Here is a 27032-nt window from a genome sequence, read left to right as displayed (position 1 = left end):
ACCCCTCGATTATGTTCTCTTGTTAAGAAATGTATTCTCATAAATGATGCGGTAAACAGAAGGACAGAATTACTTTAAACTGACGCCGTTTTGCATTTCTATAGGTTGTATAGATACGAGCATGGTTTTATATACTATCATGTTTAATCATGTTTTATGCCGTTCGCCAATAGCCTACTTGATAAGTCGCTCGTAAAAAACAGGAGGTATGGAAACTAAGAACACCATATGTGGTAAATTGTACAGCTAATATAACACAACACATTAGTTGTATTTCCTTTAACTGGTGGATTATGGATATATAGTTGCTGATCGACAGCTGGAACACAAACCACCAAATACAACAAAATAATTCAGATCCAGTCGCCATGACTCCACTCCGGAGGGATTCCCCGATCATTTCTTACAGTTTCTCATCAACCTGTCCCCGGTACAAACACACTGCCTGAGGAAGGTTAGGCTATGTGTATTTGTTTTGTCATTAACTTTTTTCGGACCACTTATTTATTTATTTTGGTGACGATCCGACCTCCATGCTGCTACTCTGGATCAAACTGCATCCATCAAACAATATGATTTATCTCGACCTCCCCAAAATACGGCGTGAGATGTCTTTTTTAGCTGTTCTGTCGTAATTTCCTGCGATCTTCTTCATGCAGTCAGTCAAAATGAATGAATGAATGGGCGTTTCTTTGACTATTTATAAGCGAATATGGGCGTTACGTGAAGCCCACAAAAGCTGCGCTGCATTTCGAGTTGATTGTGATTTATAAAGGGAAACAGGCGTAGGATGTGCCGTACGCAAGTCCTGCGCCGGTACGCAGTGTTTTATGAATCGGAAAATGTCTGTGCGTATTTATTTGCTTTGTCCTACGTAAGCAACCTTCCCACATCAATCCTACGCAAGGCTTTATAAATGAGGCCCCAGACCATTAAAGTAATATCGTATCTTAAATAGTATAACTTTGTTCCTAACTAACGCAAATTACGGGGAAAAACGTATCAAGCTTACTTATTTTCAACCCACACCCTTAAACAAACCCATTTGAAACACGATTATTTTACCATTATTTTGTTATGTAACTTACGTTCTTAACTAACACTAATTATGCCAATACAATTAAAAAGTTTACTTAGGTTTAGGGTTAACCCCAAACACCAATATCTTCGATATACTTGCTGCATAAACTTAAACCTATATTGGATGTTGTTTCAAAAGACACAAGGTACACAACCTGCATTTACTGCAAGTTTCCTGTGAACCCAGACGTTTATTTTGAAAAGACACTGCATGTAACAATTAGAAGCTGATGTGCCATCCATGATGTGCAAAAAAGCATATGTTGGAGACGTAACAAGAGCATCATAGTTTGAAGCATAGGGCCATGGCCAAGCTGTCAGTATTTTATACGAGTAGAGAGTGAGACCCTATACACCAATTGGACCCAATGTCCTCAGAGCCTATAATGCTAATTGCTACAGAGTAATAATTTAATTCATTTCATGGACAAAACGTAGAAGCCCATGTTGCACAATCAATTCATGCTTTAGATGGATTTATGTCAAGGCAATACATTAACAGTTGGAACCTCCCCTCCCAATTAACTGAAACAAACCAGGCCTGCTTACACTCACTGACACATGTAGCATGACACGTAATTGTTGCTCATCACTGTGACTGCTAATCGTGTTGGGCAGTGCCTTTACCTTATAATAATGACTATGCAATGTTAGCCACTTAGCTATGGCCTGAGACCAAATGTGTCCTCACCAGGTTGGTCTCACTTATCATTGAGGCCTATAAGGTCTGACTCATTGCAGTAGACAATCCTTTCCTATCCATAATCAAGTAGATTTAGTGGCACAGTCTTACCATGCATAAAACCATGCTTAACTTACAGAATTTAACCTATTTTCTGGAATGCATTTCCCCCACATTTAGCTAATGCAAAGATGCAGATTCATTTAGTTTGTACTGTATGTAGTTCTTGGATGAAAGAATGTTGGAAGTGAGAGTGAAGTACTGGCTTTTCTTTTGGGGTGTGACTCAGTTTTGCCCTACAGCTTATTTGTTAAAATGCTCGTACAGTGCAGTCACTGGGAAGCCAACACCTACATCAGAGTTGTTGAGATGGGTTTCAACAGGTATCAAAAATCCAGATCTCTCAAAAAAAAAGAAGAAAAAAAGGCTTGTCTCCCTGAACTCTCTAACTTTATTTTAGCTGCAAGCTGAGAATAATGCAAAGATCCAAGTTGAAAATGAAATGTTTTAAAGTTGAAATGACTACAAAGGTGTAATATAAGTTCATAATAAGTAGTGACTTCAACTAAACCTAGGTTATCAGTGCTATTGAAGATAGGCCAGTGCCCTCAAGCACCTTCAAACTGCAGGCACGAACGCATCGAGTACATGTACAAATAACTCTAGGATTCAAAATGTGGGATAGTTCTTTAACCATTTATCGTTAAATCACTTTTTAGACATTTTTCCTACAGTAGCGTAATGTGTAGCCATCGAGTTCTGTGCAGATGGTAAGTACCTTGCAGCCTGCAGGGAAGCTCCTGCAAAACCAGTTTCCTCTTCAGGGTAATGAAGACCTTTACTCTGTGAATGCTACTACTTAATCTAAAACGTTTACCATTGTATAAGAAGGGGAATGATAACCCCAAAACAACGAACAAAATCCTGACCCCATTATTTATCTTGACTTGAGTTTAGCTTTTCTTTCTTTGAAGTTGAGTTTGAGTTTGACTTTTTTGACTGTATCGAAGATTACCTGCTTTTATGCCCTATATGTTCTGCTGAAGATATTCCATCTCCATAAACATCTTTAACATTTATGTCAATTCAGAGTTATCCTGCTTGATATGTATGTGAAAGAATATGACATAATGCAACTATTTTTGAGTATTGAAAGATTTGTCTACCTGTATGAACGAGTACCTCTATTATCTCACCGATTGTTTGTCATTTGGGTGAACTGACCCTTTAATCATGCAGTAAGGCTAAGACATTCCGTCACTCATCCCTTGTGGTATTCATCCATGCAGATAGTTTTGAGTTTAATTTTTCCCGGTTTATCTGATATTTCTGCTCTCCCAATTTCAAGTAGTGTGTAAGTAAACCTTTCATATCTTTAGGAATCTATGAATAAATGCACATTTACATGTATTTGTATTTAAATGCATGCATTCACACGTATGCAGCATCAGCTTTCACAGCTGCTCAGAATGTGTTTTGTAGATCTAGTGTTATTTAACAAACTTCCAAAAACCAAATATTCACATTTTATATATCTTGCAAGATGAAGAAAATGGTGGATAAGTGAGTGTAGGCCCCATCTGCTGACTCCTTCAACTCTCACCACGCTCCAGGCCAATCAAATAAACAGTCTTTGCCAAACATGTCTGTTCTTCCCTCTCACCCCTGCCTCTGATGCCATTCCTCTGCGAACACCTGGGTGTGTCCTGCCACCATCGCTTTACAGGGGTGGCACTGTTACCTGTCTGACAGGCTGAGCTGCCTCATGCCGATCTCCCTGCCCGAAAGTGCACCTTCCAGGATCCATGTAATTGGAGGAGGTTTGAGAGGGAGGTGCAGAGGAGGTGGAGCTCACTGGAACCTCCTCCAGAGTCAAAGGAAGATATAAACCCATCACGGACAGAGAGAAGACACTTAGAGGGACTTGACTCTCCTCTTAGTGTGCTCCACTGCTCTGTCAAACCTCTCTTTCTGCTCCTTTTCTCTGTGAATCCTTTCCTCTCAGAGAACACAATGTCGCTCAGAGTTACCAAAACCTCGAGATCCAGCAGCAGCATGAGAAGTAGTGGAGGTGGAGGAAGCTTTGGAGGTGCAAGTGGAGGAAGCTTTGGAGGTGCAAGTGGAGGTTCAAGCTTTGGAGGTGTAAGGAGCTTTGGAGGTGGAGCTGGAGGTGGAGGAGGCCAAAGATCCTTTTCCTCAAAATCTGTCACATATGGTGCTCGACCACAAATCTCTAGCTCATATCAATCATCCTTGATGAGTGGTGGTAGTGGTGGTGGTGGTGGATATAGTGGTGGTGGTGGATTTGGTGGTGGTGGATTTTGTGGTGGTGGTGGTGGTGGTGGATTTGGTGGCGGTGGCGGTGGAGGTTACGGTGGTGCATACGGCATCTCTTTCGGTCAAGGCGGTGGTGGTGGTGGTTTCCCTGGTGCAGGTGGTGGGGGCATCACAGCCGTCACAGTCAACACGCAACTGCTGGCACCCGTTAACATTGACATCGACCCCAACATCAGCACCGTCCGCACCCATGAGAAAGAGCAGATCAAGACCCTGAACAACCGCTTCGCCAGCTTCATTGACAAGGTGAGGAGCCCTCTTCTGCTTTAAGTTTATGTCCTACAACAGTGTTTTTGATATGTTTGAAGCCCTTAGTTGGCTGAATAATAGATATTTATGTAGTTTAAGAAAGGTACATGAAATAATGGGAAAAGATGTGGGATGCACTGCATAGTTCATGTTCAGTTTGTGCAAGCGTAAATGGCTCTGCACACTTTCTCTAAGGGGCCACCTGGGCTCATTAAATATTACACAGCAACTCATACAAACCTGAACAATGTGTGCAGCAAGGGCCTAGCTAAAGCCTACTTTGAAAACCAATACTACCGAGAGCAATGGTGTGGGGATGAATATGTTTTATTCAGTCATGCAAAACTGCTGTGTGGGCACCTTTCATTTCAAACAAAATGCAATACTGTGCATCAGCTGACCTTTGCACTTATTGTTGAGTGTTTTACTTCACCAACTTTCATGCATAATTTAAAAACTTGCATAGAAGACGAGAATGTTTCTGTTAGAGATCATAAATAACAAGGGAACCACACCCAGCAGGAGAAAATGCTCCAACCACACCCCATTTGTCTTTACTATTTATCGATTCAGAAAAATACTGTTCATTTAAAAACTCAATCTACTAATAAGTAATACATTATTACATTTGAGTGTTTTAGATTAGATATTTTGTATAAAATGAAATATCTAAAGCACTCAATGGATGTGACAGTTAATATCCTTCGGGCATGATGGATTAATTACTTAGGGCTGTGGCAGACAAGTTCACTCAGTGAAAGTATGCATCCTGGAGGGGAGGGAGTGGGCGTTTGAGGGGAGGGGCTGGTTTGAGGTGTGGCACGGTACAACTCACCTGATCTTCAAAAAAAAATGAAGCCCTACAGGCACACGTACACACCCAAAACTGTAGGGATGGGCTCCACCTACTGAAGGGTTTTTAAAACTGGATTGCAGAGAACTGTACTCTGTGCCTTGCATGCATTTTTCTGCCTCATAGGGACAGGCTTTTAAACATGTTTTCCAAGGTCATGACAGATTTTCTAAATCTATGACCTCATTTGTGCAGTTCTACTACACTGCACAAATATTATGTCTCAAACTTCCCTGCCCTGGTTGGGCATTATAGTAAGGGAGCTGCTAGCATGGGTACATACAGGGTTTTTTTGTTTGGGGAAAGTCACACACAGGTGAGGCCCGATGGATCACCTGAGGGAAGTAAAACACATTTATTATCTAAGAGTGGGCATGCCAAATCATGCAGAGAAGCAACAGTAAATAAAGTCTACTACTTCTATGTAGTTCAATTCATATATGTTCATTATCCCCAGTGTTTCCTGTAATATTGTTTTATTAACTACATCATTTCTTGCAGAGTGGATCTAACCCTAAAATTATTTTATCTTTTAGGTCCGCTTCCTGGAGCAGCAGAACAAAGTTCTGGAGACCAAATGGAGCCTGCTGCAGGATCAGACCACCACCCGCTCAAACATTGACGCCATGTTCGAGGCCTACATCGCCAACCTGCGCAGACAGCTCGACGGGCTCGGCAACGAGAAGATGAAGCTGGAGGGAGAGCTGAGGAACATGCAGGGCCTGGTTGAGGACTTCAAGAACAAGTGAGAAAAACCCCAGCACAACAAACCATCTCTGAATGCGACAGTTGACCTACAGTTGTTGAAGTCCACAAGTCTTTTAACCATCACCTAATTCTTTCCCACTTTCTTTGTCAGATATGAAGATGAAATCAACAAGCGTGCCAGTGTGGAGAATGAGTTTGTGCTCCTGAAGAAGGTGAGGGTCGATAAAGTTCCATCATATATTGGAATGCATTTTATTTCTTATCTACTGATCTAAACTCATCTGTGATGCATCATCAGCAATATTCAACACTTAAAGCCAACAATGCAATCAGCTTTACATTATCCAGCACTCTTTTTCAGAAATCGCCTTATCTAGTTGCAATGAATTGTTGCTCTCAACTTGAAATGACCAATAGAGACGATCTTCTTCTCCTCTAACAGGATGTAGATGGCGCCTACATGAACAAGGTTGAGCTGGAGGCCAAGGTTGACTCCCTTCAGGATGAGATCAATTTCCTCAGAGCTGTCTATGAGGCGGTAAGCAAAATGAACCACACCATAGCCCTGTCATGTTGGTTTATATCTGTCATTAATATTATGAAAAACTCGCTAATGTACTTAACATTAATGGTAAAGATGCAGAATACAAACCAACATTGTACCCTTTTAACTCTCCTACTTTTTAAATATGACAAATATATCTTGTGCAGGAACTCAATGAGCTCCAGGGACAGATCAAGGACACTTCAGTCATTGTGGAGATGAACAACACCCGCAGCCTGGACATGGATTCCATTGTGGCTGAAGTCAAGGCTCAGTATGAGGAAATCGCCAACAAAAGCAAGAACGATGCTGAAAGCTGGTACCAGCAGAAGGTACGTAGAGAGAGAATGGCATTTCAACAACATCTCCAGTTAGAGAAAATGTTGAATACATCATAACAATATATTTTTTTGTCCTATGCCTTCAGTACGAGGAGATCCAGAGCAGTGCAGGCAATGCCGGAGAAGACCTTCGCAACACCAAGAGTGAGATTGCTGAGCTCAACCGCATGATTAGCCGCCTCCAGAACGAGATCGAGTCAGTCAAGGGACAGGTAAGCTCTCAAATAAATATATTAAAGTTTGGTAAAAGCATTTTGAATGGAGACATAAATGTCTGAAGCTTCTACTAACTTTCCAACTTCTCAGCGTGTCAACCTGGAGGCCCAGATCGCTGAGGCTGAGGAGCGCGGTGAGATCGCAGTGAAGGACGCCAAGCTCCGCATCAGGGACCTTGAGGATGCCCTGCAGAGAGCCAAACAGGACATGGCCCGCCAGGTCCGCGAGTACCAGGAGCTCATGAACGTCAAACTGGCCCTGGACATTGAGATCGCCACCTACAGGAAGCTTCTGGAAGGAGAGGAAATCAGGTAAAAGTTTAGCTATTTAGGATTCACACCATGTTTCATCTTCTGAAAATGTTCGACTATGTGCTGGGAGCAGCTCAAGTTGCTAATTTGTGTTCTTCTTTGCAGAGTTGCGGGTGGGGGCGCAACTGCAACCATCCACATCCAATCTTCATCATCAGGATCAGGTATGCATCAACACATGTTTCAATACAAGTAATTTCCTAAACAGTTCATGAAAATATAAGAGGTAGAATTAAGAAGATATTTGGTAAAGCTATCATAGCCACATAGTTTGGATGATAAGTTTGTATGGAAATTCAAATTCCTACCATCTCATCTGAAAACATCTTCTTATTATCATTATCAGGAGGAGGTGGAGGAGGCGGCGGCGGCTTTGGTGGCGGCTATGGCAGCGGCGGAGGCGGCGGTGGTGCCGCCTTTTATGGCAGCGGCGGTGGCGGCGGCGGCGGCGGCGCCGGCTATGGCAGCAGCAGCAGCAGCAGCTATGGCGGCGGCGTAAGCAGCGGCTATGGCGGCAGCATCAGCGGCGGCGGCGGCGGCGGCCGCAGCAGCTATGGCGGCGGCGGCAGCAGCGGCAGCATGATTATGAAAACGTCAAGCAGCAGCACCAAACAGTACCGTTAAAAACAGCAGATGTTGTTCCCTCCATACTTATTTTTCTTTCATTTAGTTCTCCTCCTCTTGTCCCTTCCCTTCTCTCTGACGCTCAGTCATAAAACGTACTTAACCCCATTCAACTCTCTTTCTCACAAACATTTGACCATTCTCATTTACCAGATCCATGTAATGGTTCAGCTCTCTCTGACTTTAGTTATTGTGTCCCTGCTCCCTCTTTGGCACCTACAGTACTACCTACAGAGATTACTTCAGGATACAAGTCGAGATAGAGAAATGATTAGAGCAGAAACTGAGAGCAGCAGAAATGTGAGTCAGTCCTCTCTTCCTTTGATCAGTCAGCCCGGCTGGCTTTTGGTTGCTAGATTTGCTGTCAGGCAGACAAGAGGATACTTGTAGTGTCATGACACAGTTTCCTTACAAGGCAACAATCATTGCACACAAAATGCAAAGAGCAGCTTAACGTCTTCTCTGTTGTCTCACATCCTTCATTTTGATGTGCATTTTAAAATCATCAAAAGCAGCCACATATAACACTCTCATAATTTCCTTTTATGATTCTCTGGTGTTTGGATCCTGTTTCACTTTCCATTTACACGCTGAAAAAAAAAGAAATACGTAAAAGGCTGATTGTGAAAACAAGAATTATTGTGAATCTGTACTACCCGAACATCTGCAATAAATCTGATTTCATACCCATCATGGCAGTTTTCATTCCTTTTTATTGATTTTTACTTTTTCTGTGTAACATTTACGGTATGCAAATCATTTGGAATTGTATTATTCACACCTTTATCAGATTCAGCTTTGTTTGTGAACATATACAAGGAATTGTATTCATTTATTGTTGCAGAAACAGTAATAAAGCCATAAAATAAAAAAAAATAAAAATAAATGAATACTAAAAAATATTAAAACAATAATACATAAAACACACACGTATACACACGTATATATATATATATATATATATATATATACGTGTGTGTTTTATGTATTATTGTTTTATTGTCCTGTTATACTATTAAATAAAGAAGAAATATTAGTTTAGAGTGCAAATATGCTTGAATGAATATTAAATGACTAATATAATCGGTTGCTTCATACGCAAAGTTTAGAGTCCCAAAAGTGGTGATAACAAAAACCATAATATAGACACAGTTAAAACACAGAGAGATCAAATCGAATAAGGTTTTGTTACCTGTCAAATCCGATAAAAGGCAAAATACACCCCACCGCCCCAGAAAAAGTCAGCACACATTTTCCTATTTCACAGATTTGTTTACCTTGGTAAAACAATAACATGGAAGCTCGCAATACAATTGTTGTAAAACAGGATTATTTTCTTAAAAACAGAAATACTTTAACACTAAAGTATTCAGTTATTAATTAGTGGGTTAGAGTAAGTGGTTGTGGCAGCGGGGTGTGGTTAGAGCGCCGGCTGCTAGAGTGATGGGAGTGGCTCAGCCGGTGACCAGACAGCTGATCTCTCACTAAATAAAAGCATGCTGGTTCTGTTCTCTTGCAGTAGGCTGGGTCCTATCAAAAATCCAGATCTCTCAAAAAAAAAGAAGAAAAAAAGGCTTGTCTCCCTGAACTCTCTAACTTTATTTTAGCTGCAAGCTGAGAATAATGCAAAGATCCAAGTTGAAAATGACATTTTCTAAAGTTGAAATGACTACAAAGGTGTAATATAAGTTCATAATAAGTAGTGACTTCAACTAAAGGTTATCAGTGCTATTGAAGATAGGCCAGTGCCCTCAAGCACCTTCAAACTGCAGGCACGAACGCATCGAGTACATGTACAAATAACTCTAGGATTCAAAATGTGGGATAGTTCTTTAACCATTTATCGTTAAATCACTTTATGACTCCCCTGATTCGTGCATTTGTGAGTAAAAGAGCATTCTGTTTTAGACATTTTTCCTACAGTAGCGTAATGTGTAGCCATCGAGTTCTGTGCAGATGGTAAGTACCTTGCAGCCTGCAGGGAAGCTCCTGCAAAACCAGTTTCCTCTTCAGGGTAATGAAGACCTTTACTCTGTGAATGCTACTACTTCATCTAAAACGTTTACCATTGTATAAGAAGGGGAATGATAACCCCAAACCAACGAACAAAATCCTGACCCCATTATTTATCTTGACTTGAGTTTAGCTTTTCTTTCTTTGAAGTTGAGTTTGACTTTTTTTACTGTATCCAAGATTACCTGCTTTTATGCCCTATATGTTCTGCTGAAGATATTCCATCTCCATAAACATCTTTAACATTTATGTCAATTCAGAGTTATCCTGCTTGATATGTATGTGAAAGAATATGACATAATGCAACTATTTTTGAGTATTGAAAGATTTGTCTACTTGTATGAACGAGTACCTCTATTATCTCACCGATTGTTTGTCATTTGGGTGAACTGACCCTTTAATCATGCAGTAAGGCTAAGACATTCCGTCACTCATCCCTTGTGGTATTCATCCATGCAGATAGTTTTGAGTTTAATTTTTCCCGGTTTATCTGATATTTCTGCTCTCCCAATTTCAAGTAGTGTGTAAGTAAACCTTTCATATCTTTAGGAATCTATGAATAAATGCACATTTACATGTATTTGTATTTAAATGCATGCATTCACACGTATGCAGCATCAGCTTTCACAGCTGCTCAGAATGTGTTTTGTAGATCTAGTGTTATTTAACAAACTTCCAAAAACCAAATATTCACATTTTATATATCTTGCAAGATGAAGAAAATGGTGGATAAGTGAGTATAAGCCCCATCTGCTGACTCCTTCAACTCTCACCACGCTCCAGGCCAATCAAATAAACAGTCTTTGCCAAACATGTCTGTTCTTCCCTCTCACCCCTGCCTCTGATGCCATTCCTCTGCGAACACCTGGGTGTGTCCTGCCACCATCGCTTTACAGGGGTGGCACTGTTACCTGTCTGACAGGCTGAGCTGCCTCATGCCGATCTCCCTGCCCGAAAGTGCACCTTCCAGGATCCATGTAATTGGAGGAGGTTTGAGGGGGAGGTGCAGAGGAGGTGGAGCTCACTGGAACCTCCTCCAGAGTCAAAGGAAGATATAAACCCATCACGGACAGAGAGAAGACACTTAGAGGGACTTGACTCTCCTCTTAGTGTGCTCCACTGCTCTGTCAAACCTCTCTTTCTGCTCCTTTTCTCTGTGAATCCTTTCCTCTCAGAGAACACAATGTCGTTCAGAACTACCAAAACCTCGAGATCCAGCAGCGTGAGAACTAGTGCAGGTGGAGGAAGCTTTGGAGGTGCAAGTGGAGGAAGCTTTGGAGGTGCAAGTGGAGGAAGCAGCTATGGAGGTGGAAGGAGCTTTGGAGGTGGAGCTGGAGGTGGAGGAGGCCAAAGATCCTTTTCCTCACAATCTGTCACATATGGTGCTCGACCACAAATCTCTAGCTCATATCAATCATCCTTGATGAGTGGTAGTGGTGGTGGTGGTGGTGGATACGGTGGTGGTGGATTTGGTGGTGGTGGTGGATTTGGTGGTGGTGGTGGTGGTGCTGGTGGTGGATTTGGTGGCGCTGGAGGTTACGGTGGTGGTGCATATGGCATCTCTTTCGGTCAAGGCGGTGGTGGTGGTGGTTTCCCTGGTGCAGGTGGTGGGGGCATCACAGCCGTCACAGTCAACACGCAACTGCTGGCACCCGTTAACATTGACATCGACCCCAACATCAGCACCGTCCGCACCCATGAGAAAGAGCAGATCAAGACCCTGAACAACCGCTTCGCCAGCTTCATTGACAAGGTGAGGAGCCCTCTTCTACTTTAAGTTTATGTCCTACAACAGTGTTTTTGATATGTTTGAAGCCCTTAGTTGGCTGAATAATAGATATTTATGTAGTTTAAGAAAGGTACATGAAATAATGGGAAAAGATGTGGGATGCACTGCATAGTTCATGTTCAGTTTGTGCAAGCGTAAATGGCTCTGCACACTTTCTCTAAGGGGCCACCTGGGCTCATTAAATATTACACAGCAACTCATACAAACCTGAACAATGTGTGCAGCAAGGGCCTAGCTAAAGCCTACTTTGAAAACCAATACTACCGAGAGCAATGGTGTGGGGATGAATATGTTTTATTCAGTCATGCAAAACTGCTGTGTGGGCACCTTTCATTTCAAACAGAATGCAATACTGTGCATCAGCTGACCTTTGCACTTACACTGAAAGCAGATCATTGCTCCTTTAATTTGCTTTACACAATAATTGGCCCTTTGCCATCTGTCGCTGTGTGGACTGCGAGACAGGAAACACCAGGGAGTTCATATCCAATGACTGGTGGCTCTACGCAAGAGGGAAAGAAGGGATCAGGTTAACACCTATTCCCATGGCAGCAAGGACTCTCAAACTCTGAGTGGTGCTGCAGAAATGGGACCCCATCTTAAGTCATTTAAATGCATTGCATACAAATGTCTTTGCATTTCCAAAAGACAAGGGGTGAGACTATTGTTGAGTGTTTTACTTCACCAACTTTCATGCATAATTGAAAAACTTGCATAGAAGACGAGAATGTTTCTGTTAGAGATCATAAATAACAAGGGAACCACACCCAGCAGGAGAAAATGCTCCAACCACACCCCATTTGTCTTTACTATTTATCGATTCAGAAAAATACTGTTCATTTAAAAACTCAATCTACTAATAAGTAATACATTATTACATTTGAGTGTTTTAGATTAGATATTTTGTATAAAATGAAATATCTAAGGCACTCAATGGATGTGACAGTTAATATCCTTCGGGCATGATGGATTAATTTCTTAGGGCTGTGGCAGACAAGTTCACTCAGTGAAAGTATGCATCCTGGATGCGAGGGTGTGGGCGTTTGAGGGGAGGGGCTGGTTTGAGGTGTGGCACGGTACACCTCACCTGATCTTCAAAAAAAAATGAAGCCCTACAGGCACACGTACATACCCTAACTGTAGGGATGGGCTCCACCTACTGAAGGGTTTTTAAAACTGGATTGCAGAGAACTGTACTCTGTGCCTTGCATGCATTTTTCTGCCTCATAGGGACAGGCTTTTAAACATGTTTTCCAAGGTCATGACAGATTTTCTAAATCTATGACCTCATTTGTGCAGTTCTACTACACTGCACAATTATTATGTCTCAAACTTCCCTGCCCTGGTTGGGCATTATAGTAAGGGAGCTGCTAGCATGGGTACATACAGGGTTTTTTTGTTTGGGGAAAGTCACACACAGGTGAGGCCCGATGGATCACCTGAGGGAAGTAAAACACATTTATTATCTAAGAGTGGGCATGCCAAATCATGCAGAGAAGCAACAGTAAATAAAGTCTACTACTTCTATGTAGTTAAATTCATATATGTGCATTATCCCCAGTGTTTCCTGTAATATTGTTTTATTAACTACATAATCGGACTACCATGTTTTTTGCGGAGTGGATCTAACCCTACAATTATTTTATCTTTTAGGTCCGCTTCCTGGAGCAGCAGAACAAAGTTCTGGAGACCAAATGGAGCCTGCTGCAGGATCAGACCACCACCCGCTCAAACATTGACGCCATGTTCGAGGCCTACATCGCCAACCTGCGCAGACAGCTCGACGGGCTCGGCAACGAGAAGATGAAGCTGGAGGGAGAGCTGAGGAACATGCAGGGCCTGGTTGAGGACTTCAAGAACAAGTGAGAAAAACCCCAGCACAACAAACCATCTCTGAATGCGACAGTTGACCTACAGTTGTTGAAGTCCACAAGTCTTTTAACCATCACCTAATTCTTTCCCACTTTCTTTGTCAGATATGAAGATGAAATCAACAAGCGTGCCAGTGTGGAGAATGAGTTTGTGCTCCTGAAGAAGGTGAGGGTCGATAAAGTTCCATCATATATTGGAATGCATTTTATTTCTTATCTACTGATCTAAACTCATCTGTGATGCATCATCAGCAATATTCAACACTTAAAGCCAACAATGCAATCAGCTTTACATTATCCAGCACTCTTTTTCAGAAATCGCCTTATCTAGTTGCAATGAATTGTTGCTCTCAACTTGAAATGACCAATAGAGACGATCTTCTTCTCCTCTAACAGGATGTAGATGGCGCCTACATGAACAAGGTTGAGCTGGAGGCCAAGGTTGACTCCCTTCAGGATGAGATCAATTTCCTCAGAGCTGTCTATGAGGCGGTAAGCAAAATGAACCACACCATAGCCCTGTCATGTTGGTTTATATCTGTCATTAATATTATGAAAAACTCGCTAATGTACTTAACATTAATTGTAAAGATGCAGAATACAAACCAACATTCTACCCTTTTAACTCTCCTACTTTTTAAATATGACAAATATATCTTGTGCAGGAACTCAATGAGCTCCAGGGACAGATCAAGGACACTTCAGTCATTGTGGAGATGAACAACACCCGCAGCCTGGACATGGATTCCATTGTGGCTGAAGTCAAGGCTCAGTATGAGGAAATCGCCAACAAAAGCAAGAACGATGCTGAAAGCTGGTACCAGCAGAAGGTACGTAGAGAGAGAATGGCATTTCAACAACATCTCCAGTTAGAGAAAATGTTGAATACATCATAACAATATATTTTTTTGTCCTATGCCTTCAGTACGAGGAGATCCAGAGCAGTGCAGGCAATGCCGGAGAAGACCTTCGCAACACCAAGAGTGAGATTGCTGAGCTCAACCGCATGATTAGCCGCCTCCAGAACGAGATCGAGTCAGTCAAGGGACAGGTAAGCTCTCAAATAAATATATAAAAGTTTGGTAAAAGCATTTTGAATGGAGACATAAATGTCTGAGGCTTCTACTAACTTTCCAACTTCTCAGCGTGTCAACCTGGAGGCCCAGATCGCTGAGGCTGAGGAGCGCGGTGAGATCGCAGTGAAGGACGCCAAGCTCCGCATCAGGGACCTTGAGGATGCCCTGCAGAGAGCCAAACAGGACATGGCCCGCCAGGTCCGCGAGTACCAGGAGCTCATGAACGTCAAACTGGCCCTGGACATTGAGATCGCCACCTACAGGAAGCTTCTGGAAGGAGAGGAAAGCAGGTAAAAGTTTAGCTATTTAGGATTCACACAATGTTTCATCTTCTGAAAATGTTCGACTATGTGCTGGGAGCAGCTCAAGTTGCTAATTTGTGTTCTTCTTTGCAGAGTTGCGGGTGGGGGCGCAACTGCAACCATCCACATCCAATCTTCATCATCAGGATCAGGTATGCATCAACACATGTTTCAATACAAGTAATTTCCTAAACAGTTCATGAAAATATAAGAGGTAGAATTAAGAAGATATTTGGTAAAGCTATCATAGCCACATAGTTTGGATGATAAGTTTGTATGGAAATTCAAATTCCTACCATCTCATCTGAAAACATCTTCTTATTATCATTATCAGGAGGAGGTGGAGGAGGCGGCGGCGGCTTTGGTGGCGGCTATGGCAGCGGCGGAGGCGGCGGTGGTGCCGCCTTTTATGGCAGCGGCGGTGGCGGCGGCGGCGGCGGCGGCTATGGCAGCAGCAGCAGCAGCAGCTATGGTGGCGGTGTAAGCAGCGGCTATGGCGGCAGCATCAGCGGCGGCGGCGGCAGCCGCAGCAGCTATGGCGGCGGCGGCAGCAGCGGCAGCATGATTATGAAAACGTCAAGCAGCAGCACCAAACAGTACCGTTAAAAACAGCAGATGTTGTTCCCTCCATACTTATTTTTCTTTCATTTAGTTCTCCTCCTCTTGTCCCTTCCCTTCTCTCTGACGCTCAGTCATAAAACGTACTTAACCCCATTCAACTCTCTTTCTCACAAACATTTGACCATTCTCATTTACCAGATCCATGTAATGGTTCAGCTCTCTCTGACTTTAGTTATTGTGTCCCTGCTCCCTCTTTGGCACCTACAGTACTACCTACAGAGATTACTTCAGGATACAAGTCGAGATAGAGAAATGATTAGAGCAGAAACTGAGAGCAGCAGAAATGTGAGTCAGTCCTCTCTTCCTTTGATCAGTCAGCCCGGCTGGCTTTTGGTTGCTAGATTTGCTGTCAGGCAGACAAGAGGATACTTGTAGTGTCATGACACAGTTTCCTTACAAGGCAACAATCATTGCACACAAAATGCAAAGAGCAGCTTAACGTCTTCTCTGTTGTCTCACATCCTTCATTTTGATGTGCATTTTAAAATCATCAAAAGCAGCCACATATAACACTCTCATAATTTCCTTTTATGATTCTCTGGTGTTTGGATCCTGTTTCACTTTCCATTTACACGCTGAAAAAAAAAGAAATACGTAAAAGGCTGATTGTGAAAACAAGAATTATTGTGAATCTGTACTACCCGAACATCTGCAATAAATCTGATTTCATACCCATCATGGCAGTTTTCATTCCTTTTGATTGATTTTTACTTTTTCTGTGTAACATTTACGGTATGCAAATCATTTGGAATTTTATTATTCACACCTTTATCAGATTCAGCTTTGTTTGTGAACATATACAAGGAATTGTATTCATTTATTGTTGCAGAAACAGTAATAAAGCCATAAAATAAAAAAAAATAAAAATAAATTAATACTAAAAAATATTAAAACAATAATACATAAATAAAACACATATATATATATATATATATATATATATATATATATATATATATATATATATACATATATATATATATATATATATATATGTATATATATATACTATTAAATAAAGAAGAAATATTAGTTTAGAGTGCAAATATGCTTGAATGAATATTAAATTAATATAATCGGTTGCTTCATACGCAAACTTTAGAGTCCCAAAAGTGGTGATAACAAAAACCATAATATAGACACAGTTAAAACACAGAGAGATCAAATCGAATAAGGTTTTGTTACCTGTCAAATCCGATAAAAGGCAAAATACACCCCACCGCCCCAGAAAAAGTCAGCACACATTTTCCTATTTCACAGATTTGTTTACCTTGGTCTACCAACATGCTGTACAATACAATAACATGGAAGCTCGCAATACAATTGTTGTAAAACAGGATTATTTTCTTAAAAACAGAAATACTTTAACACTAAAGTATTCAGTTATTAATTAGTGGGTTAGAGTAAGTGGTTGTGGCAGCGGGGTGTGGTTAGAGCACCGGCTGCTAGAGTGATGGGAGTGGCTCAGCCGGTGACCAGACAGCTGATCTCTCACTAAATAAAAGCATGCTGGTTCTGTTCTCTTGCAGTAGGCTGGGTCCTGAGAGGGGGACCATCTCCGCCGACGCCGCCTCCAGAAATAGTGTTATTTTTCCTTGATCCCCTGATTTATCTTTTTTGGCAATAAACTTGGTTTGTTTACACCACTCGCCCTTTCCTTCCGTCCTTTTCAACTCAAGGGTGAGCCCGAAAGCTCACAGTGGTATTCACATGTAGTACGTTATACTAGTTAAGGAGGCTCTGTTATGATTTTTGGGGTTTTAGTGTGTCATATAGGTTTTTGTGTCAATGGTGTGTTCAAGAACAGTTTCTTCTGCTCTGCTACCGGCCTCATTAACAAGGCCTGGGACCCCCACTGACACTTGCCTTTAGCCACTCTATAGACTGTACAACCCAGTCTCACGGCATATCATGTAATAGTCACGAAATTAATTTAATTTATTGATTCGTGTTCACCAAAACGATTTTCCCATTTTTTTCGTGTCACACAACGATCTTAAAAGCAATGTATTTCTATTGGTAGTATGTTTGGTGCCTGCAACACGTCTTTTTGTCCGGTCGGGTCTTGGAAGACCAGAAGCTGTGTGGTTCATACATTTTCTTACCCAATATCAAGCCACTATTATTGTATTTATTTTGACTTGTATAATGTCGGACTTTTTTTGCCGTCCGCGAGGAAAATAAATGGGGCTCAGAGCCTCAGAATACTGAAATATGTGTTTTTAAAATCTTTTTTTCCTTCTAATTTGTTATTATTTGGTGCGGGCACGAAACATACTACCATTACATTGCTTCTAAAATCGTTCTGTGTCAGAATACTGAAATCTGTATTTTTTGTAATATTTTTTTCCTTCTAATTTGTTATTATTTACATTGCTTTTCAAATTGTTCTGTGTGACACGAAAACAATTGGGAAATGGTGTTGGTGAACACAAATCAATAGATTAATTTCGTGACTATAACACAAAATGCCGTGAGACTGGGTTGGACTGTATGCATTACACTAATGCACATAAAACAATATCTTGTTTTTATTTATTTCATTTATGTATCGCCTGTTCTGCACAACCCTCCAAATATTTAGCACATTTGTACACAAGCAAATATTTTATTTTATTATTCCAAGTACTTTGTAATAGTATACTGCACATAATTGTTTGGTATATGCAGATTTCATGTAATACATTTTCCGTACCTTAACATTATGATAGTTTCAATTGTTTTTATTTCAATAATATGAATTAATACAAGCATGCTAAAAGAACGTATCCGTTTGCACAGTTTTATTAACAAAGTGATAAGGTCACTCATCAAAGTCAGTTACTGCACGGGGGAGTGTGTGTGCAGGGTGGGGGGGGGCCATCTGTCCAGTGGCGACTGGTCATTAGGGGCAGGTGGGGCACAGCCCCACCTAGTGTCAGCAGAAAGTATTACAAATAATGATTACAAAAATGCAAAAAAATAAATAAAAAAATATATAAAATATATTTTAAGATCATGTTTAATCATCTGATTCGTCTGTACATTGCTGTTTTAGTCTGTGTTCTTCTAATTAGTGTGTCTACAGTCACAGTGTGTGCCTATTGAGCTGTTTAGAGCCATGTGGGACAAAACCTGATTATGCCCCTTCCTCTCGCTGTGAAGTCAACGGTGACTGTAAAAACTTCACTGCGCATGCTCAGAGTATTTTGTAATGAAATGTGTGTGGCAAAAAAATAATGACCAGAGGGGCATGGAGCTACCATCCCCACCATACGTCATCTCAAATCATTCAGAGCTGATTGGCTGTAAGTACGTGTGCCGCGAAAAGTGTGCTGTGTGAAGAGGAGACGAGAGAGCTGCAGTGGCGCGTCCTAAAACCAGGAAGTAAGCACAAAAAAGCAATGAGATTTCTCCAGAGGATTTTAGAAAATAGCTCGAAATAAGATCTGTGGGAAACGTACCTGTTAGATAAATGCACGTTTTGATTAGCCGGATAACATCCACATGTCTACCCTACTTATATAATTTTTTTATCATAAATCTATGGATTAGATTTATGATAGACTTTTGAAACTACAAGAACATAAGGAGGACTTTTACAAAAAAGTAATAGAAATGTTTGTCCAGAAGGATAGGCAAATGGACTTCATCTTCAAGTCAAGGTAAGACCGCCATTTTATTGAAAATGGGATCTTACTAAGAGAGAACAATTCAATATTTAAATGATAAAATGACATTTTTTGGGTATCCTTTTGTTGAACTGTCTGTTTAAAATTAATCGAAGCATCAGACAAAAAAAGCTTTTGAAAATAATATTATATTTTGGTTTAGGTCAAAATATAATATTTGTAAACCTGAAGAGTCAGTGCCAGTGCCTCACCAGCCATGAACCTCACTGCACGTCACTGCAGAAGCTTATATATAGACATCTAAGTTTTTTGTGCCCCACCACTTTTGTACATATAAAAACGCCACTGCATCTGTCATCGTTCAGAGTTCAACCAGGGGTGGATCTCAAGTTACTTATTTTTTATTTCCTCGCTCCTCGGTATCACTGGAAATTGATTTTTCTGTGCCATCTTGAAGGTTTCCCATTTCTCTAATTTCCCCTCCTCGACTCCTATCCTCGTGTCTTAGTCCCGCCCACAAGAGATGCGAGCGGAGGAGTCGAGGAGGGGAACCGAGGAGAGAGGACGGGAAGCAGCAGGCGTTTAGAGAAATTAGAAATCCTCTCCTCTGAGCGGTCATTTTAAAGAGACGTCCATTAATGATGACGGGAGGCACAGCAGCACTCTGTCTGATGGACAGATGTGTTCATGACGACTTATATATTTACTTTTAATTCATTGACAGTGCGGTATAATGAGACAATAACAGGCTACAGATGCGGACATATACAAACACACATATATATATATATATATATATATATATATATTAGGGCTGTCAGTCGATTAAAATATTTAATCGCGATTAATCGCATGATTGTCCATAGTTAATCGCGATTAATCGCAAATTAATCGCACATTTTTTATCTGTTCTAAATGTACCTTGGACGGATATTTTTCAAGTTTTTAATACTCTTATCAACATATGAGTGGACAAATATGCTTTATATGTTTGTTTATTATCATTTGAACAATGACAAATATTCTCATGAATATTAAACACAACAACCTCTGAACATTACAAATATTCGCCTCAATTCAACCTGGAACCTCTCTCATACAATAATACAATACAAAGTGTGTGTGTGTGTGTGTGTGTGTGTGTGTGTGTGTGTGTGTGTGTGTGTGTGTGTGTGTGTGTGTGTGTGTGTGTGTGTGTGTGTGTGTGTGTGTGTGTGTGTGTGTGTGAATGTGGAGACACTGTGATGGATCGTAGGAGCTATGTGCAGCTCAAGGCATGCTCGAACGGGAGCTGCCTGGACGCTGCAATCATGTTGCGCGCACTATCCGTGCGGAGTGTGCTGACTTTTCGTACAATGTCCCACTGTCTGGCTACCTGCATAAAGTGAAGTGCTCGGCGCAGTTGTCGGCGAAATGTCGCTCCTCTGTTTTCATTGAAACAGCTCCTTATATCCGTTAGCGCAGCTAGCTAGCACCAGATGCTAACAACAACAACACGTAAGGTGTGCCTCGCTCGCACCACACATACACACACCCTCCCGGTCCTCCCGATGGCCAGTCCGGGCCTGCCGGTGAGTGTGGAAGTGTGGTCTGCCACAAGCGGGCGGCAGGAGCGGGGCTGTCAGCGAGCATCAGCTTGTAGATGATATTTTAAACTCGATGCGCTCTGAAACTACGGGGCGGCCGAGGACAAAAAATACACATGCGTTAATCGCGTTAAAATAATTAGTGGCGTTAATTTTTTTAAATTTATTTAGTTATTAACGCGTTAACTTGACAGCCCTAATATATATATAGTTATACAAATATATACAATTTCAGAATCAAACAAGTATGAGAGCACTCTCATAATAACGTAACACTATCAGAGACTGGATATATGTAAACATCGAGTCGTGATTAAAGTAGTTAATAAAATAATATCCAGCAGTTTGCAGAGCTGTCATTGGCTGAGATAAGTCCGGCCGTGCGTCACAACTCTTTTAAACATCACTGTTGCCAGAAATACATCCCCGGGGGATCCGCGGAGGATACATCAGTGTATCCTCGGTTATAGCTCCTCCAGAGAGCCTCTCGATGCTCGATCCTCGATGTGCATTTAGAGAAATTAGATATCCTTCAACATGGCGCGCTGAAATCCATTTCCGGGTCACTACCGGAGGAGTCGAGGAGGGGAATTTAGAGAAATGGGAAACCTTCCACGAGGAGCGTCCCATTGCCCTTATTTGTGCCGGAGGACCGAGGATCTTAGGACCGAGGATCGAGGACCGAGGATCGAGGACCGAGGATCGAGGATCGAGGATCGAGGACCGAGGAGCGATAATAGAGGAGCGATAATCGAGGAACCACCGGACCATCCTCCGGGGAAATCCTCAGCCACTCGCCCCGCCCCCTTACTGTGTATCGCTCACTGATTGGACGATGCAGCGCATGCACTGATCTGATGCTTCCCTGATAAGCCCCATAGCCCCTGCCGGCGGGAGAAGTGTCCCTGCTGATGCGGCACGCCTTTCAGCAGACTTTTTCTGTGTGATGGATTGTGTTGATAGCAGGCAGAGGAGGACCAGTGATGTGCTGGGCTGTTTTCACAAGCCTCTGCAGAGATTTTCGGTCTGCGGCAGTGCAGTTGCCGTACCAAACCGTGATGCAGATAGTGAGGATGCTCTCCATGGTGCAGCAGTAGAAGTTCACCAGGAGGAGACAGCTTTCCCGATTGAGTGCCCAGGAGAGGTTCTCAGTGATGTGACACGAAGATATTTTAAACTGCTGACATGTTCAACCTCTGTCCCGTTGATGCTGATGGGTGACTTCACTATGGCACGGTCATGCTTCTATTGGCTACCACTCCAACACATTGTAAGTGATAGGCAAAGGGCCGAGACATCTCTAAGCGGTTGACCAATCACAACAGCGTCGGCCAGCTAACCAATCAGAGCAGACTGGGCTCTGGTTTCAGACAGAGGGTGAAAAGAGGTGCTACAGAACAGGCAGTATGAGAAAGATAAAGAGCTTTTTGAACATTAAAGCATGGGGACATGTCACAGTGGAGGCAACAAATACAAGTTCAATCCAACAGGTGGACCAAGGTGGTGACATTCGCAAACGTTATGATTAAGGGAATCTGCGGTAACTCTCTTGTAACTCTCCTTTATAAAATGTGACCCGCTCTATCGAAATCAGTCGGAAGTCGCAACGGATGAAGGTAGATATGGTGCAAAATGCGAGAGCGTGTAAAACCTGATGTGAGCACTTGCAGAAAATAAATCTGAGCTTGTGTGCATACATTTACACTTGTATAAAATATCCACGTATCTGTGAAACGAATTTGAAGTCACAGAAGAAAAAAAAAAGTTTTGTAGCTTGTAGAAAAAAAATGAACTTAGTGATGAAATGTTCACTTGCAGAAAAATATACAGATGAAGCGTCTTATTTTGGACAGTTTAAAGTGCGAGGGTCGTGATCGGTTCATGCACGTTCCGTGATGGCCGGCCGGCCCCCAGTCAGACTTGATACCGCCCCCATGATAAATACATTTAATTATTGTGAAGCCAGCTGCAATGGATCATTGATCCACCAGGGGGTGCAGTGGGGTTCCACACTGGAGTCATGTGAAATCAACTTCTAAATAATAGATGTTGTTTAGTCGGAAAAAACGAACGAGCCGGCTCTCCCGATTTTTAATCCTAATTTAATCATCATCATTGATGTTTATGTTCACCGAATTGACATGAAATCACTGACAAATATGAATATTCTGTATTCAACTTCATTGAAACGATCAGGATGGGTGTTATTTTTCCCCACAATGACCAAGTCGCTGCAAATGATCCCATGTATTACATGTACATGGCCACATTCTCAACAAAGTTACGTAACGAAACATTCTGTATTCCTTGCTTACTTTTTATTTAATGCTTTATAACAGCTGGAATAGTTCGTTTAGAACAGGCACCTCACTCGCAATCTGCTCCTCCGCAACGCCTACCACCTACCTCCGGCTGAAATTATGAATGTACAGTAAGGCATAGTAATCATAGATAACACGGCAGGGTCCGTTACAGTTTGTTTTCATCTGATTTCAAATATTTCAAATGTCTGAAGTTAATAAATACATTCTCAGTGTTCAAGTCAATAATAGTCATATAAGAAAAGTACTGATCTAATAACAGAGATTTTATAAGGACTTTTCAATGTTCGACATCGCTCATGTGAAATACAGTAAACTGGATGTTGTGGTGCCGAGAGGCGGGGTATCAAAAGTACAAGCTAAACTTTTATTTAGCATCTGAACGATCTGAACACACTTGTAAACAACGTGACGCCCGGGAAGCGAAGACCCGGCGGAAACAGCTGGTCTGGTTCACTAAAATGTCCGTGTACAGTATATCTGGTACTAATGTATAGCGGATCTTTGTTAAGATCCATATGTCACGGATAGATATTATATATAGAGATGGGATGGCAGAAGGTGCTATATATATATATATATAATTCCAAAGCTGGTAAAGACCTTTCAAATTTAGCAATAATAGTCATATAAGAAAAGTACTGATTTGTTCTTGAATATTATAATAAAATAAACACCGGCTGTTGTTATGCCTGCTGTAACGTTTACTTTCTCCGTTCTCCGCTTAAGTAATTATTACTTCCTGGTTAGCTTTCCGCTCGAAATTTAAATCTGAAAATGGCAAAATAACGGAGAAAAAAACGTTCACAGAGAAGACGACAACAATTGTCACTTGCACTTGTCATTTAGCATCTGAACACACTTGTAAACAACGTGATGCCCGGGAAGCGAAGACCCGGCGGAAACAGCTGGTCTGGTTCACTAAAATGTCCGTGTACAGTATATCTGGTACTAATGTATAGCGGATCTTTGTTAAGATCCATATGTCACGGATAGATATTATATATAGAGATGGGATGGCAGAAGGTGCTATATATATATATATATATATAATTCCAAAGCTGGTAAAGACCTTTCAAATTTAGCAATAATAGTCATATAAGAAAAGTACTGATTTGTTCTTGAATATTATAATAAAATAAACACCGGCTGTTGTTATGCCTGCTGTAACGTTTACTTTCTCCGTTCTCCGCTTAAGTAATTATTACTTCCTGGTTAGCTTTCCGCTCGAAATTTAAATCTGAAAATGGCAAAATAACGGAGAAAAAAACGTTCACAGAGAAGACGACAACAATTGTCACTTGCACTTGTCATTTAGCATCTGAACACACTTGTAAACAACGTGATGCCCGGGAAGCGAAGACCCGGCGGAAACAGCTGGTCTGGTTCACTAAAATGTCCGTGTACAGTATATCTGGTACTAATGTATAGCGGATCTTTGTTAAGATCCATATGTCAGTAGAGATGGGATGGCAGAAGGTGCTATATATATATATATATATATATATATATATAATTCCAAAGCTGGTAAAGACCTTTCAAATTTAGCAATAATAGTCATATAAGAAAAGTACTGATTTGTTCTTGAATCAACTTTTTTATGGAAAATGTTTTATGTAATTTTATTTCATTTTAAATAAAATGAAAGACATTCACAGTTAATGTAATTAGATATACATTATTAATGCCATACATTTTTAAATGTAATTAGATATACATTATTAATGCCATACATTTTTGCATAAATATTTATTCAGTATGATAGCTGTCTAACAGAAGTTAAATCCATTTCTCACTTATTCTGACAATGTACTTAACCCCAAATAAAAGAACCCAATACAAATAGTTGTTAAATAATAGTGAAGTCACGTTGTAATAACAATAATTCATCTCTCTCGGTTTTTTTTGTTTTCTTTGTGTGCTTTGCCAAAAGCCACTGTGTCAAGTGTCCTAGTTGGGTTACCGTAACGAACAGCAGCCGGCTCTCGATTTTTAATCCTAATTTAATCGTTTATGTTCGCCGAATTGACATGAAATCACTGACAAATATGAATATACTGTATTCAACTTCATTAAAATGTTATTAACGTGCCTAAACTCAGTAATTCACTAAAAATTACTGATCCCTCCGCGTCGCGGAGGGATCTTGATCCCTGGGTGTTATTTTTCCCCATAATGACCAAGTCGCTGCAAATTATCCCGTTTATTACATGGCCACATTCTCAACAAAGTAACGACATGACTCCCAATATTAATTAAAATGCTTTTATGGATTTAGAAAATATTTTTATTGATTTAAAACATAGTTCTATGTATTGATTTAAATTTACATGCATCCGCTAAGAAAAATAGTCCGTTGTTACCGTTTTTTAAACAGTCAGAATGAAACGGCAGCTCTCAGCTGTGTGTTCACACTCCTAACTCTGATCTTTCTTTTCCAACAGTTAAGTTAACTGTAGGTTACTCTGAGTGACAAGCTTACAGTTAGTGAAGTAACACTTTTTTTTTGTGAGTCACGACCTCGCTGTTTCATTCTAACATAACGCTCCAAATATGACTGTTTCCACTCGGACTTCAATACAGCAACACCATTGTTTGGTTTCCATGGTAGCGTGTCTCTTTAGTAGCGTGCACTCCTTTCCTGTAAATTACAGGTCCAGCCAGGCAAAACAGTAATATGAAATATGAACGTTAGTTTTTAAATGAAATGATCAAATAAAGTCAAAATGTCACAGTGTTTACAAACATTGACCATACCGTTCACCAGCCCCCACCCCACTCTTTGTTTAAAACGAATTGGCCATCGGAATGTGTGTGTCCCAACCCCCCCTGTGATATCTCTTCACAGGGGGGAGAGAGTTAGACGCTCGTGAATTGTCAACGCCTCTCTGCACGGAGGAGCCGCGGAGAAGTGAATCACAGTGATCTGCTATTTTAAAGTAAATTCAACACATATCGACCCTAAATATAGCATATATTAAGAACGAGAAAGTGTTAACATCGTTTTTTGTAAACATATGACCAATGTGCGAGGGTGATGACATCAGAGCATCGTCCTATGGGCTTAGCCCCGGACAGGTACAACAGGTATTCACTCAGAGGGGGGTAGTTACCCATTTACATGTCAAAAAGCAACATACAGTAGGCGGGTGGGGGATGGTGAACGTTTACATTTCTCTACAGCAGTGGTTCCCAAACTTTTTGTGCCCAAGGCACACCAAAGGACAAGTAAAAATCTCAAGGCACACCTATTGTGCGAAATAGCCCTTATAACACGTGTTATCACTCATATCATGTAAAATATCTGTAAATGTGCATAATTATTTACTAATGCCAAATAAAATGTATAGATAGAACAATCAGTGGTTCAAGTTAGTATATTCCTCAGTGTAACATATCCACTAGTTGCAAAGCTTAAACATTTTTATATATTTTTTTATTTTAAGGGAAAGGATGTTTTCACTACTCAGTTTGTCAACTATGTTACGGACAAACTTGATGTCATTACAATCATTTGATTAAGTCCTGCACTTCAAGTAAAATCAAATTTGAAAGGCTCTTGAGTCTATTCTACCATATTTCCAAAGACTTTTTAAAGTTTAAAAAATAATTGTATTAAAGTTTTGTTTTTTCATGTGATATGTTCAGCACTGTCATTAAGTTTAGGGATATTTTGTATTGTAAAACTACCATACAGGTCATTTTGATAGTTTTAAGAGATGTCATGTAAAACTCCAACCTGTGTAGATATACATTATACTATAAAGGATATCAGAAGCACTATTTTAGATATTTTAAATTTGAAAAAATGAGGTGCAACATAGTTGACAATGAAAGTCAAACATTTGACGCAAATAACATAGTTGACTGGACACATTATTAACCATCAGCACTATG

The 27032-nt window shown here is 40.9% G+C and overlaps 2 protein-coding genes across 4 annotated transcripts; both read left to right on the top strand.

Moving 5' to 3' along the window:
- Nucleotides 1–3667: 3667 nt before the first annotated feature.
- On the top strand, nucleotides 3668–8636 carry LOC117494170 (keratin, type II cytoskeletal cochleal-like). Of its 2 annotated transcripts, none has more exons than XM_034144919.1 (9): nucleotides 3668–4345; nucleotides 5738–5946; nucleotides 6061–6121; nucleotides 6352–6447; nucleotides 6621–6785; nucleotides 6881–7006; nucleotides 7101–7321; nucleotides 7427–7485; nucleotides 7671–8636. In XM_034144919.1, exons 1-9 carry the CDS (start codon nucleotides 3776–3778, stop codon nucleotides 7943–7945), a joined length of 1782 nt encoding a protein of 593 aa, XP_034000810.1. In that variant the 5' UTR covers nucleotides 3668–3775; the 3' UTR covers nucleotides 7946–8636. The 2 variants fall into 2 exon arrangements, with proteins under 2 accessions (XP_034000810.1, XP_034000808.1); XM_034144917.1 differs by having other exon boundaries at nucleotides 3669–4345; nucleotides 7668–8636.
- A 2392-nt stretch (nucleotides 8637–11028) lies between these two features.
- LOC117494180 (keratin, type II cytoskeletal cochleal-like) lies at nucleotides 11029–16293 on the top strand. 2 transcript variants are annotated; one of them, XM_034144945.1, is made up of 9 exons: nucleotides 11029–11711; nucleotides 13401–13609; nucleotides 13724–13784; nucleotides 14015–14110; nucleotides 14284–14448; nucleotides 14544–14669; nucleotides 14764–14984; nucleotides 15090–15148; nucleotides 15334–16293. In XM_034144945.1, exons 1-9 carry the CDS (start codon nucleotides 11142–11144, stop codon nucleotides 15600–15602), a joined length of 1776 nt encoding a protein of 591 aa, XP_034000836.1. In that variant the 5' UTR covers nucleotides 11029–11141; the 3' UTR covers nucleotides 15603–16293. The 2 variants fall into 2 exon arrangements, with proteins under 2 accessions (XP_034000836.1, XP_034000835.1); XM_034144944.1 differs by having other exon boundaries at nucleotides 15331–16293.
- The last annotated feature ends 10739 nt before the right edge of the window (nucleotides 16294–27032 follow it).

This window comes from Trematomus bernacchii, unplaced genomic scaffold, assembly GCF_902827165.1.
Source record: "Trematomus bernacchii unplaced genomic scaffold, fTreBer1.1, whole genome shotgun sequence".
NCBI classification, from domain to species: domain Eukaryota; kingdom Metazoa; phylum Chordata; class Actinopteri; order Perciformes; family Nototheniidae; genus Trematomus; species Trematomus bernacchii.
This window is presented reverse-complemented; position numbering and strand designations above follow the sequence as displayed.

Excerpts from the sequence above, each read along its gene's own strand:
- LOC117494170 (XM_034144917.1), top strand. The coding sequence starts at position 3,776 with ATGTCGCTCAGAGTTACCAAAACCTCGAGATCCAGCAGCAGCATGAGA. Across the intron at positions 6,122-6,351 it reads AGTTTGTGCTCCTGAAGAAG|GATGTAGATGGCGCCTACAT; the intron begins GTGAGGGTCGAT and ends CTCCTCTAACAG. Across the intron at positions 7,486-7,667 it reads ATCTTCATCATCAGGATCAG|GAGGAGGTGGAGGAGGCGGC; the intron begins GTATGCATCAAC and ends TATCATTATCAG.
- LOC117494180 (XM_034144944.1), top strand. The coding sequence starts at position 11,142 with ATGTCGTTCAGAACTACCAAAACCTCGAGATCCAGCAGCGTGAGAACT. Across the intron at positions 11,712-13,400 it reads TCGCCAGCTTCATTGACAAG|GTCCGCTTCCTGGAGCAGCA; the intron begins GTGAGGAGCCCT and ends TTTATCTTTTAG. Across the intron at positions 14,985-15,089 it reads CTGGAAGGAGAGGAAAGCAG|AGTTGCGGGTGGGGGCGCAA; the intron begins GTAAAAGTTTAG and ends TCTTCTTTGCAG.